The following is a 14704-nucleotide window of genomic DNA, read 5'->3' as shown; positions in this document are numbered from 1 at the left end:
TTTTAATATATATTACTTGATTTATAGGTGTATAATATTAAAAAGAAAATAATAACATTATGTAAAAACACTAGTCGAAATAAACCAATTTATTAATGTCGTTTAAATAATATTTCGTAATCTTCAGAAATATGCCAGTAGTTGAATGTAATCAGTCACAAGTTCTTTAAAGGATAGAGAATGTCTCTTTTGGTTTCTAAAAATGTATGTGCAAATAAGAATCATGAACAAAACAATTGAAAAAATCAAATCATATTTCCTGTAACAGTTCTTAGAATTGGAATCTAGCCATGGGGACACTTTGATCCCTAAAATCATACTGTTCAATTCCTTGTTCAGTTTCTTGTACAGATGGCGCAACACGTGGATCGTCTTCGTCAGAACCAAAATAACGTTCAATAATTCCAAAAGCTTTCTGATAAATTTCAATGTTTTCATGTGACTGTAGAAACTCTATTTTGTCAAGACCATAGCATTCTTCTAACAGGACAGCATACTGATTAACAGCACCAGTTTGTCTAGCTAATTGTTCACCTAACTTAAGAATGTTTTCTAGACCATTCAAAGCCACCTGGATAATTTTTACATCTGTCACTGTCAGGAGATCACACAATGGAGGAATACATTTCTGAAAAAATAGGAATGAAAAATAAAAATAAATAACAAAATATTAAAATATTTTTCAGTTGAAGTACATACTTGCTCGACTAAATGTTGAATTTGTTCTTGTGTTCCCCCAGAAGTAGCATTTGTTATTGCCCATGCAGCTTCTTTTCTTGTCTTAAACTCAGCTGAGGCCATAATATGTATGAGTGCAGGGAATATATTTTCATTCAAAACAGCCTATAAATATACATATAACATTTATTCTATCTGTATTTTAATTTTAACTTGATATTATTAATTGTCTCACTTGTATTTGGTTTTTATTTCCAGCAGTAATATTAGAAATAGTCCAACAGGCCTCTTTACGAATAGTTTCTTTTGGAGATCCCAACAAGCTTAGTAAGCAAGGTAAGACTGAACAATTTAGAACAACTTGTGTTTGAAGATCATCACCAGTTACTATATTACCAACGGCTCGCAGAGCGGCGGAGACAACATTATTTTGTGTGTGCCTTTAAATAACGTAATGTATAAAATTTAATTATATATCAATAAATGTTTATAAATTATAGTTACATAAGTAATTCAACTAAAGTTGGACAAACTTTAGCATCAATAACTGCTTGAATTTTTTCATTTGGACCATCTGATAAGTATGACAAAGCCCAACAAGTATCTGCCAGTACATCTGGATCATTGTGACTCAACAGTTCGGATAAAACTGGTAAAGCTGGTGAAACCATAGTGAAATCAGGCGGGGGCACTTTTCCTCGACACAAATTAGATACAGCCCATACAGAATTACGAGTCATTGAAAGACGTGAACAACTATTTAGAAGTCTAAAAAATAAAAATAATAAAAATAAATATTTTAAGTTGTAGAACATATGATTACTCTAAGAAGACACCATACCCGCATCAGTTGTCTCTGACTTACAAACATACAATAATTACAACATACCAAATTCGTATTCAGTAGAATCAATTTTCTGTTGTTAGGTTTAATATGATAGTAAATTCACCTATTATCAAATTTAAAAGTAAAAATATTATCTAGATTCTAGGATACCTTGAAACCCTTTTTTATATTTAATCAAATTATAAATATTTTACAGTTTTAAGTCACTTTAAAATTAAAAGGTCAATGAGGAAATATCATAGATCATGTTCTTGCCTATGAGTTTGATGATAAGTCAATTTTTTTTCACTCCTACATTTAATATCCAACCAAAATCGGTTTTACCGTTTAGTATATTATAATACTATATAAGTAGTGGTGGCCACTAACCTTAATTTTGGGAACTGCAAATTTATAAAGCTAATTTGAGGAGAGTCGTAATGTAAAATGATGTTTATAAAATGAAGACACATTTTTCATTTTAAATCAAATTAAGAAACAGCAATAACTTGTGCCGCCATGCCAATCTATAACGACTGTAATAATGAAACTGACGGCGATAAAAATACTATCAAATGATTCTAATGGAATTATGTATTTATTAATTTAAGTCAACTTAACTTAGTTCAAGGTTTAAGAGCCGCACAAAACTGATTTAAGAGCTGCATGCGTCTTGCGAGCTTTGCTGTGGTCACCCCTGTTACAAAGTATATAATTACTATTACCAACTACCAAGTTATATATTTCTTTTGAATTTTTGGATCTAGTACCTATTTCAAACAATTGCAATGGTTATTTAGTATTTATTTTGTTCTTTTGTATTCAATTACGTCTATACTTGTGCAGCCGAGAGAGCACTACTGAGCGGTGACCAAGACTCGTCCAATCACAAGCATTACTAAACCTGCTAAACCAGAAAACGAGGAGCTCAGTCACTTGGATGCGCGAATCAGTGGAGCTCTCTGTGGCAAACGTATAGCTATTGTTACTTCAAGTGTAAAGCTGTAAGCCATTCCATGCCAATTTAAAAATAAAATATTAAACATTATGCTATCACTTTTCCACAAATTTTAGATACCTAGGCACACCCGAGCAACCCCCTAACGAATGCCTATGAATATTATTATTATGTCAAACAATTAAGTATGAGCAATAATATTATTAGTGACTAGTTGCGTGTTCTGTTATAAGCGACAATGAACTAATATTTAACGTAGCGTAAACTATTGACCATTGTTTCCCTATGCAATATACACTCAATGGTTCTACAGAAATTAAATTTACTACTCTATGTTTGTAAGGCGGAGACCATAAACACAGATACAGTGGTATATCCTTTTCATAAATTAGTATATAACAGAAGTCTGCAGTTACTAAATGTACACAAATGTAAAATTAGATTAGGTGAACACATTTTTAATTCATTACGTATGAATTTGTAAATTTTAGAGTTATTACTTTAATAATGGCTTCATTATGCCCATGTTCAAAACGTAATCACGACACATAGGAGAATCTCCAGCAATATTTCCCAGAGCCCAAACTGCTTGTTCTTGTACATCTTCATGTGGTGATTCAAGCAAGTATATGAATACCGGTACGGCATCAGCTTCCATTACCTTTCGTGTCTGTTCTGATGTTCCAGAAGCAATATTTGTCAAGGCCCATGCAGCTTCAAACTAAGAAAATTATATGTATAAGAACTAAGAACGCTCATATCATAGGTTATACTAGTAGCTATTTAATTATTAAAAAAAACTACAAAGTGCCTATTTATAGTAATATCAAATATAAATTCAATTGCATACCTGTAAATGGCTATTGGTTGTATTTTTCAAAAACTCAACAAATCGTGGAATAACACCAGTACTAATAACTGCATCAATAGGAGGATTAGGTTCAGATGACAATAATTTCCTAAACTTTTGAGTTGCTTTTAATTGATCTTCTTCATTAATGCTATACAAATGTTTAAGCAGTTCTTCATTTATGTTGGACCAATCAGTCGCAGTACTAGGTAAAACCACCTATAAACATGTGTATTTGAAAATGTTAGAATTATATTTTTTATAAGTAAATCAATGTTCATCAAAAATTTAACAAAATGACAGAAAATGATTATTTCACCTCATTAGTACTTACTAAGACATATTAAATATTTATTACATCAAGAAATCTAATTTAATTAGGTGGATATTAGGTATTGATAATTATTATCATTTAATTTGGACATTGTATTGAAGTAAAAGGTGTTTAAAAATAATATTGAATCGAAAATCAAAGTTTCACAGATAAAAAGTGTTACTAAGGTTTCGTTTATTTTATATTGGGGGTACCTAATTGAGTGAAATTACTAGGTATGGAATTCGTAAACTCGAGTATAAATGTTAACCGGTTTAAAATAAAAATTTAAATAGTAATGTATTAGGATATGTATTATAATAGGAATGGAAGGTCATCGATAATACGGAATATGTTTTTCAAAAAACTTTATTCATTGTTAACGTTCTGGGTGTAATTTGTAGGCCTTAAAGCCTATAAATTCACAAATATGGTCAATCAATGGGTTAAAATATGAAGGAATTAACGAATGCCAATATTGTAGGGTCTTAATCGAACAGTGAATCACACTTACATCAGGGTCATCGTTCTGAATAGTCTCGTTGATGTTGCGCCTTTTGAACAGCTGAATGTCTCGTTTCTGCTTGCGCAACTGTATGCCTTCTTCTTCACGCCTGCGACGCAACTCTTTCGAGTCAACGCCTTCGTTTTTGTACCGCATTCTGTGTGTGTTGGACATGATCGACGGCTATGGGTAACGGCACCTCTGCAAATAACAGACAACCGATTGCATTAACGTACAAGATAAAAAAATTTCGGTGATACCACGGAAAAAAATACCGAGCAACGCACACACGACATTTAAGGTTAAGTACGGACTATTAACATGCGTACTGCCCAGGTAGCTGATGGCCGTTGAGCGGCGGACAACGTACTTACGATTAAACTGCGGTGCGTGTGGACGGCGGGTGGTTTTGGAAGCGGAGGCGATATCGTCAACGGGCACGGAAAAAACGGATTATGTTCGACTGGTTTCCACTGAGATCGGCGCGGAGAACGTGCAAGAATATCGCACTAGTGCGTAATCAGAATATCACATCCGAGTAAATAAATAAAAAACAAAAACGGATACGGCGGAGGGAAAACGGTCGGCGGTCGGTGGAGAGCGGGACCGAAAGTGCGCGCCAAGACCTTGGAAGAACGGTTAAACAGCTGTTACCGCGGAGCAACAACAAAGGAATTCGATATTTACATCGTCTTTGAGACCGGGTCGATCGGTCGCGTCGGCGGCGGCGCCAAATGCCAATCGACTATCGAGGCACGGAATAGGTGAAATTATTTCATCCCGCGACGGATTTAATTCAATTTTATTTGTCGCGTTTCGTCTGTTCAGTGCTCGGAGCCTGTAACTGCCAACTTGCTAGCTGCTAATTGCGAATATTATTGTGATTTGCCCTTTGGTGGTCAGTGGTCGTTACGGACTGCGAGTCGACGATTACTCATCATTTGTTTTGTTGTTTTAGTAACCGACTTTGTTTCCAACATTATGTTTCAATCTTTGAACATTCATTTATAGGCAATTATGATTGTCGTACTATAATCAGGAATGAATAATGACATTTTCTGACGATGATTACGTTAACTACAAAATAGTATAATATTAATATTCTATTTCAATATAACTATATAAGTAAAAGTAATTTATATAATATTCGGAATTAGGATAGTAATAATAATAATTATTAGTATATTTATTGTTTCCTACGTAGTTATGATCTACGGCGTATACCTAACGAGTTTATGTGTTATTTCTCATCGTACATAATGAGTATGTTTGTTTTTTTTTACTCAAACTTGGGTAAAATACTTTTAAAAAGGATTTGGAATAAATACCAGAATACTTATGAAAAATAATTTTCAGAATGTGTATTAATTCAAATAGTATTCACTTGATAGAAATAGCATAAGCGGAGCCAGAAGTGTTGTTCAGCGTATGCAGAATCTCAATCGGCCCACCACAATAGGGGGGGGGCTTATCCCTAAATTCCCCTTAAATGTTTTTTTACAGTCACTTTTTATTTAATAATTACATCATATACATACTTTTACACGATCGATCTTGGCGTAGGATTACTTAGACATTTTTTTTTTTGATAGAATGCATTATTTATAAGTTTGTATGTATTATAATTTGAAAATAAAAAAATCATTTAATCTTCAACTTGGATTTTTGATTATGAATTGGATCTAGCTAACACTCAACTGCAACTTCAAGCATAAAAAATATACACACATTGCAAAACCAATAGATGATTGCACAACTATCCCAAATATATATTTTTTGGGGAAGGAGAATGGCTGAAGCCTTGATTTTTTCCAAAACAGTAACCCAGAGGAATTTAACCCTCCCCCTCCATAATCATTTGCTATACTTATTATAAAAATAATTATTTATTACTCCAGTGTCATTTTTATTTTATTATTTCTAATGAAAGTATTCATTACTTGTTTTAAGTCTTGCTTAACAAATTTAATGTTAGTTGCATTATCTTTAACCAAGTTTTTAGAATTAGTATGTAGGTAATAGGTACATAATATACTTTTAACAAAGACTAAATATAAACTGTAAGTTATCTGCAATAATTAAATATAAAATTTGACAACAAAAAATATTTATATAGACTTTACAAAACACTTTATTTTCAGTAGTAAAAATTACAAAATGTCTTATATCTTAAATCTTAAGAGTGTATTGTAATTGTGACGATAACATTAAATTTGGTGTTGAATATGTGCATGCCATGTTTTATCTGCAATATTATGCTAAATGCTAATTACCATTTATTAATTTTTCATTTATATTATATGAGTCTAAAGATTAATTTATCTTCAGGGGGCTATGAGTAGTTCATAATATCTTGTCCATTATTTGTAGGTATAACTTAATACTAAATTTTTATTTCATTGTTGTTAAGAACACGAACACTACTTATTATTGGAAGTAGGTAATCATTTATCTTAAATTATGGTGACAAATTAAGATTCTGTTATAAAATAACTTACTACAATTACTTTATCAAATAATAGTAAAAACAGTTTATTAAAGGGTACATTGTATATTTTATTATTCGTATTAGAATTCATAAGCATTAAACAAATTATATTAAACTAAATTGTCTAAATTGATACTATGATATTGAAACTCAATAATCAAATAATTGTTCATTATGCATGATACACATTTACTTGATGCACTTAACTTTTTATAAAGAAAATAACCAAGAATATGATATAAAATTATGTTAAGTATTGAAGTCAGAAATTAGAAAATACGACATGATTAAAACGTATTATTGTGCAGAGGGAGAGTAAAAAACATAATAATAATCATGAAATACTTAAGATAATAAACAATAATATACCTACTTTAAGTTATATTATGTATAAGTATGTTTAAACTATTGTTGTGTCAAACAATTACTTTAAGACAAAATTTAAGTAATTCATAATTTTAATTATAGATTATTACGTAAATATGCATACATATTATGTAGATAAAAAAAAAATCAGAATTCATACATAAATAATACATTTATTAATTTTGAATAATATGAATATTATAAAATGGGATTAATTCTTATCATAATTTATTCTGGTATTGCCAGCTATAAAAACAAGAAAAAATAAAACAGAAATAATAACAAAATATTGATAAAAAAAAATCAGCCCTCTATATGAAATTGGAATTAAATTTCTACAAAGAACTTAGGAGTTTATTTAAACTAAGTAATCACCAATAAAACAAATTTCTACTTTTTATTCGCTTTGATGGCTTTATCATTGTAATTCAAGTATGCAACACCACAGCTAGTCAACGCCAAACCTGAAACTAGACCAGTAACAGTGGCTAAACCAGAGTTATTCGGCAATAAACTACGTAAAATAGCCCACGACAACACTGATCCCATGTTGAACAAAATTGACCCATATACGCTAAACATACAAAAACATTTATTATTATCAAAAGTGTTGTTATTGCTTGGTTTTAATGAAAACATTTTTACCTGTACGCTACGCGTAGTTTGAGAGGCGCTTCACTGAGATGTGGGCGTCCGGAGATAAATAGAAACGACCCAATGCAAGAGTTGAATAAAAACATATTTGTGAGGTCTGGTTTAGGTAGAACTCTAAACAAAAACAGAACACCGATTAACCATTGGATAATGTGATATTTTTTCAAATTAAACAATTACCTTTGCAAAATTCCGGGGTTCATCACATTGATAGATAAAAATGCATAGTTTAAAGTGCCAAATGCCGGGGCGTAGTAATTGATTGCAGTGTCTTTCGTTACTGGAGGAGGTTTGTACTCTGCGATTGCTTTCGCAAAAGGTGTCTCATCGCTTGCCATTATAATGTATAGAATTGACAATTTAAACGGAATACACAAAAACTATAAATCGATGAAACGGAATATTTTCTAAAAAGTAAAAATTGATATAAACCTTTAATTTTATAATATTTACCAAAGCCGAAGAGCGTAAAAGATAATATCAGCCGATATATTATTTAGCATGAAACCGAGTACTATGGTCACTGGTCTGTGGACCGTGGTGTGAACCAACTTAAAAAATATAAAATTTATATTCTTATCAAATTATCTGCAAATGTTTGTGTTGTCATTATGGGCTTTGTATGATAAAATCATTTTTCGTACGTTGGTATACGACACGAAAACGCGCGAATCTATTTTCAAAATGAAGTAGGTATTACCTAACTCGAGTTTGTGTTTATTTGGAATTGGTAAAGATCGTTTAAAATGTTCGTGAGAACAGAAAACACATTATTGACGAATGATTCGAATTTGAAATTGAGTGTACATTATAATTGTATATTTTCATACCAAAACCGATTCAGAACGGAGACGGTCTGCTAGCCTATAATATACATCAATGTATTTCATGATATTTGATTTCGGTATTCAAGTTATTTGTTCAATGGTTTTGAATATTATAAGAATATTAAAATACGTTTGAGGAAAAATAATTTTTTACATACGCAATAAGCTTAGGAAAGTTCTTTAAAAAATAATTTCTTTATTTCCAAAAATATGGTTTATTTAGTGGTTTTAGGGTAAAAACACCCATTATCAGTATTGTAGAAGAGAAGTTAATCTGTGCTTGTTCAAAAGTCAATTTTCGATATTTAACCTTTAAAGTCAATAATTCAAATTCAAATAAAATATCACAAGTTTTAGAGCTAAATATTGAACATTTAAAATAAAATATCGAAAATTGACTCATATACAACATGCCTATAGATAAACTTCTTCTCTTCAATATGTATAATAAGTGTTAATATCAAAATGTAACCCAGTGATATACGTTATTGGAAATACAAAACAAAGTTTCAGTATTTCTCTAAAAACGCAAGACATTCTTATATTGATCATACATTTGTAAAAAATAATTATTTAATAAATATATTTGAGGCTTGGGTTTATACAGGCGACAAACATCACGAATTACGTATTAACGGTATTAGCAATACCGATGAATGGAATATTAAAATCACAAATAAAAAAAAAAAAAATAGAAATAATAAGTGAACAAAAAGTTGAAATCTCGTCCCACTTTATAAAACCTTGTATGATAATATTTTTAATCCAGAAATAACAGGACAAAATATCATTCTAATAATAGCTTAATAATAGATATTTCGTGGTACCGTACGGTCGTACAAATGTACAATATACAATACACCTAAATCGACTTTGGATGCAATCAAGGAGGAATGTGGTGCTATGTGTAAATTGTAAACATAGGCACAAAGTTATTAACCCAAATTCCCAAATAATTTATAATTGTATTTATTAGTTGTTATTGTATAATAATATATACTAGTTTCCCGTTTCTTTCTTTTACCTCCTCGAAAACTCTAAAATGGCTTGGCAGCCGAATGTCACCACAATGGCCAAGCAAAACAAATCGTCGATGTACGTCGAATATGGTAACCTTATTAATGAATTAGAACAGTACATGCCACAATTCAAAGCAACTATCAAAGACCTACAAGAACCCTCTCAGTCGTTTGTTACAAATTTCTACACCGACGTGTTCAACGAATTCTTTTGTGATGTGAATAATTTAATCGAGGTAATTTTCATTATTATTATATATTTCGTTAAAAATAGTTATTCTATTTTACAGTTAGATAAGTGCATATTAACTCACATTCTCGTGTGAAGTTGTTTAAATATTTTGTATTTAAATCTACAATTGTTGTCTGTAGATCCATATCAATCAAAATCTCACATATAATGAAATGTACAGTGAAACTGTACCAATACTGAATATGTGCACAGCTTTGAAATATATTTACTCAAAATTGGGAATTGATGATTTTGGTATGAATGATATTTGTGATCCGAGTAAGTTTTTGCTATTATTATTAGGTTTTTGTAATTGGTACAAGTAACTATCTTAATTGATGTCCAAGAGATATAAAATATAGAATATTTCAACTACTTATGTTATTTTTTTATTGAGACAATGACAGTGTAAAGTTTTGTGGGGCAAACTGTTCAAATTAGGTTACCATGACCTTATATAGAATCAACTAAGAAAGCGTTCATCTAATCTATATTAGATATTGTTTTTTCATTTTAAATAATTAAAACCAATTGAAATTTATAGTAAAATTATTATTATTATGCCTTTAAAATTGTAACTACGAGAATTCCATGCACAGGGCACCTTAACATCTTAGTAATTTTTTTTGATAGACCATGCTTACTAGCTAAGGTTACATTGATTAGTTAGCTACAAAAAAAAAATGTTAACACTTTAATTATTGCTTCAATTTAAACTTGATTACATTTTACTATTCTATACCTATATGGACTTAAAGAAAGAAAGAACCCAGCCTGTATATTTGTTCTGTCCAAGCTTTTTAGTAATATTTCTTAATTTGAAAGTATATTTTAAAGGTTCAAAAAGAACATACCGCTTGCTGCAAACAATGATAAACTTTATTAAGTATAGTGATGAAAAAATACACGAAGTTGATGCTAAAATGAAAGCTGTTAGAAATATGAAAGATGCAACTGATAGACTTAAGAAGCAAAATGATATAATTTTAAATACAATTAATAAAAAGTCGTTAGACCGTATACATCGAGGAGCTGAAATAAAAACAGTAGGTATATATATACTACATTTTTATATTTAATTTGTATTTTTGGTTGTTTGGTTGTCATTCCTTAGGTCACTGAAGAAGTAAAAGATGGAAAATCTGAAATGACAAAAATTCAAAAACATAGAGATGATATACTAAAAGAATTGGATAAAGTGAAACAGGATCAAGATGATATTGAGAAAAAATGTTCAAAGTTGTGTAAACTAAAAGATAATGTAATGTATATTTTCAATTGTTATTGTTTTATATAGGATTAAGATATTTTTATGCCTGAAAAAACTATTTTTTTAAAAAAGATTTTGTTTTGAATCAATTTACTCAGAAAAAATATTGATATTTAAGCTATTTGTATACATAACAACACAGAATAATACTTATAAATCCACCAAATAATATTGAAATAATATAGTTAAAAATTAACGAAGGATAAAAACTTATTAAAAATATGTGTGTTTAGAAGTGGTAAATTTGACCTCATTGGGTAATTTCGTCTTAGTCGTACAAAGTTCACTCTCCTTTCAATAAAAATTATGCATATCTCAAAAATATTTGTTCACACACTCAATATGACAATATTCCAAATGAGAACGAACAAATGTCTATTATAATGCTTTCAGTTTAAATTTAGATAAAATTCTTTTTATGATACAAAGCATGTCCACAACTTAACACAAAACTTTTTCAATGTGTATATTAAAGCTTAGAGAGCAGTCAAACATTATACCAAGGTCTTTAACACTGAACAATTTAGACTGATATCATCAACTGAATAGTTTCCCAACTTAGTAGCATTTTAAGACTTTCAGTTGGCATTCCTTAAATTTTGTTCAACATTCCCAAAATCTAGTCAAAATTTTTAAAGGTATCCCCTTTGTGAATTTTTTTAAGATTATTTCTGACAATATACAATAGTAGATAAGCATGTGAAAAAAATATTTTGTACAAATTGCATACTTACTTATCTATTAATTTTAATGATTAAAGTATGAAAAATATATTTTATTAATTATAAATAATCATATATTTAATATTAATAAATATAATTTTTGAGTGCTTTCCTATACTAATATTAGTAATATTATATACATTATTTTATAATTTTCCCATTTAATCATTTTAGATTATAAAAGATATAAATGATCTTAGAGCACAAATTGTAGAGTCACCAGATTTATTAAAAGCCGATCACGAACGTTTAAAAAGATTGAAAAACGAAATAACAGAAAAAAAATCTGCAATGATGGCACAAGTCAGCGCTAAAAAGCAAACTGTTATAATTTTAGAACAAGAACTAGCATCCCAAGAAAAGCGATTACGTTTGTTAAAAGATGTAACTGAAAAAAATGAAAGAATTTTGTAAGTTTTATGAGCACACATTTAAACAGTTTAAAGTTTAAACCCATTTTTATCAAAAAGCATTTAAACAACAAATTTTATTTCTGAATAACAGAAACTGTATAGTTTTTATTTCTTATGAAGAAATTGTGTATGTATTATTTATTATTGATTTTTTTTCATTTGTTTTAGTAAATTAACTAATGAAATTGAAACCATGTCACAAACAAAATCTGAATTAGTGGAGTCTTCTGAAAATTTGAAGGAGATGATTGAAATTGTGGAAAGTGAACGTGTTGATATAAACAATAAAATAAATAATATTGCTAAAGAAATGGATAGGGAACACAATTCATACAAGTCTAAATATGATGCATTAAATAAGTAAGAATAAACCATCAGTTAAAAAATTGTTCATTACACATTAGATATGGACATTAAATTATATTTTAACGTGGACCTATTAACTAGGTTATTATTGGAAATAGTTATTTGTATTTAAAGCTTATTTTTTGTTTCATCAAGTTAAATTTGTATTTATATACTATAATACTATTCTATCAAATAAAAATTATTTTTATTTTTTTGAAATTAATATTTTTTTATAGTAATTACATTGTAATTAATATGCTTAAACCTAACTTCATTAAAATAGTACATATTTCAAATACTATTTGAACTGTTTTCTATGTATTTATACACGTATGATATGTATGTTCCAGAGAATTTGACAGCATGATAAGACAGTCTAGTCACCTAACTGAAACTATTAAATTGTTAGAATTTGAGATTAATAAATATAATTTGTGTAAGAAAGAATTGGAAACTGATGTAATTACTATTATGAAAGAATTTGAAACAGCCAAGAATGATTTGAATGAATTAGTAAGTTCAATATTATTATATTTTTTTTTAGTTTATGTTAATTAAATTTTAATTAATTGATTTACAGCAAACAAGTTTTCAAATGGAAACTATTAGAAATCTTGTGAAAAATGAACATTAATTCGAGAAAGTTTTTTACTAGAAATATATTATAATGTCGCACTTGTAATAGCACCTAATGTGCTGAAACATTAAAAAAATTATTTAACGCATTGAATTATTTATTGAAATTTATTATGTTGTACCAAACAAATTACCGTGCAGCAAGCTACAAGCTGCTGTCGAATTATTTTTGCACAAAATATATTAGAACAGTAAAGAAAAAGGAATTAAACAATTGTAATCTTAAAGAAATGCTATTATATAAGCGTCTATAAGATTTATTATTTTCCATATTTGTTTCTAATTCATATGTATTACATATTTACATGTATTACGTATTTACGTCAGTATAATGAAGCTGTCACAAGACTATTATAATTTATAATAAACTAAATTAATTACTGTCACATAATTAATTTTTAAAATCCAATATTAATTAAAATATATTTAAAAACGAAGAATAATAAGTGTAAAACAATTACTGTCTTCTTTGATTTTGATGATTATGACAAAGAGTTCCACGAATATTTAAATTATCAGTGTAGACTATCAAGATTTTCAAGAAGAAAAATTCGATACGTATCGATACGTACCACCTCGTATCGAAGTCCGAGTCCGATACGGGTCGGTACGTATCGCTTGTATACTGCACGTGTAACTTCTTGAACGCTCAAAATTGCCTCGATACGTATCGATACACTCCAAATTCTTCCTTGAAAATCTTGCATTTTATACTGTACGTATATGGGTTGATCGGTTAAAGTAATACTTGGGATGAACATAACTTTAAAAACAACAAGTATTAGTTTAATAGTTACAGATTCTGGTTATTAGTAGAGCGCTATTAGCAATAAGCAGCAAGTCCATGTTATTATACACTAATATAATTTATAAGTCTGAGATCGTGGTCTATATATAGTCTACACTCTATAAAATACCAACTTATATAGAAAAGAAGTTTTGACATTTTGTTTTTACAGTTGGTCACTCTGACTACCATAGTGACCCAACTCTTATCTCGGGGACCCAACTGACCCCACCCTATATTTTATGTATAACTATTTTGTATAGTAAACAACATTTATAATAATCGTTCGGCCTGCTAGACCTTTCGTCAGCTGAACCAGTCTCGTTTCACCATTTGCTTCGTGTAATGTTGCTGTCAGGTCATCGGTAAAGTAAAATATTTTATATTACATTTTGTTTTACATTTTTAAATATACGTTAAATTATACTCGATATAACTAGTTGTTTTGTCGAACATCCAAATCCCCTCACATTCCCCCGTTTGGTACTCAGTGGCGTATTTTCAAATTTTTCTGGGGGGGGGTCCTCAGTTTTTACATAATTAATATAAAAAATGATATCTTATAATAGTTACGTCCTTATGAAGTTTTTGGAGGAAGTTGAATAAAATATATAATAGTATAGTCTTATGTAATATTATATATTTATATATTGTATTAAGCACTACATATGAAAAGTATTGTTATAAAATAAATTCCAGTCGTCTAGATTTTTTTGCCAACTCCTCTATCACTTCATCAACAGTGATTTCAAGATCCCTGTGAATATTTAACATAGCCAATCCGTTAAGTCTTTTCTAACAAAACAAAACAA

General features: G+C 29.3%; 3 protein-coding genes across 7 annotated transcripts; 1 reads left to right on the top strand and 2 right to left on the bottom strand.

Annotated features, from left to right (window-relative positions):
* Positions 1-60: 60 nt before the first annotated feature.
* LOC111032297 (importin subunit alpha-7) lies at positions 61-4700 on the bottom strand. Of its 4 annotated transcripts, none has more exons than XM_022312566.1 (8): positions 4406-4700; positions 4140-4331; positions 3313-3531; positions 2963-3183; positions 1183-1446; positions 914-1118; positions 700-843; positions 61-628 (listed from the first exon to the last, which is right to left on the bottom strand). In XM_022312566.1, exons 2-8 carry the CDS (start codon positions 4302-4304, stop codon positions 272-274), a joined length of 1575 nt encoding a protein of 524 aa, XP_022168258.1. In that variant the 5' UTR covers positions 4305-4331; positions 4406-4700; the 3' UTR covers positions 61-271. The 4 variants fall into 4 exon arrangements, with proteins under 4 accessions (XP_022168258.1, XP_022168257.1, XP_022168256.1 ...); XM_022312565.1 differs by having other exon boundaries at positions 4501-4699; XM_022312564.1 differs by having other exon boundaries at positions 4505-4698.
* A 1647-nt stretch (positions 4701-6347) lies between these two features.
* On the bottom strand, positions 6348-8207 carry LOC111032300. 2 transcript variants are annotated; one of them, XM_022312570.1, is made up of 4 exons: positions 8092-8207; positions 7819-8018; positions 7630-7752; positions 6348-7558 (listed from the first exon to the last, which is right to left on the bottom strand). In XM_022312570.1, exons 2-4 carry the CDS (start codon positions 7974-7976, stop codon positions 7375-7377), a joined length of 465 nt encoding a protein of 154 aa, XP_022168262.1. In that variant the 5' UTR covers positions 7977-8018; positions 8092-8207; the 3' UTR covers positions 6348-7374. The 2 variants fall into 2 exon arrangements, with proteins under 2 accessions (XP_022168262.1, XP_022168261.1); XM_022312569.1 differs by having other exon boundaries at positions 7819-8174.
* Positions 8208-9274: 1067 nt separating this feature from the next.
* LOC111032312 (probable kinetochore protein NUF2) lies at positions 9275-13199 on the top strand. Its single transcript, XM_022312584.1, has 8 exons — positions 9275-9720; positions 9857-9995; positions 10554-10762; positions 10831-10977; positions 11883-12118; positions 12290-12481; positions 12820-12982; positions 13050-13199. Exons 1-8 carry the CDS (start codon positions 9508-9510, stop codon positions 13101-13103), a joined length of 1353 nt encoding a protein of 450 aa, XP_022168276.1. The 5' UTR covers positions 9275-9507; the 3' UTR covers positions 13104-13199.
* Positions 13200-14704: the final 1505 nt, after the last annotated feature.

The sequence above is a fragment of the Myzus persicae genome, unplaced genomic scaffold (genome assembly GCF_001856785.1).
Source record: "Myzus persicae strain clone G006 unplaced genomic scaffold, MPER_G0061.0, whole genome shotgun sequence".
NCBI classification, from domain to species: Eukaryota; Metazoa; Arthropoda; class Insecta; order Hemiptera; family Aphididae; genus Myzus; species Myzus persicae.
The sequence above is the reverse complement of the archived record's forward strand: the minus strand, read 5'-3'. Positions and strand labels throughout refer to the sequence as shown.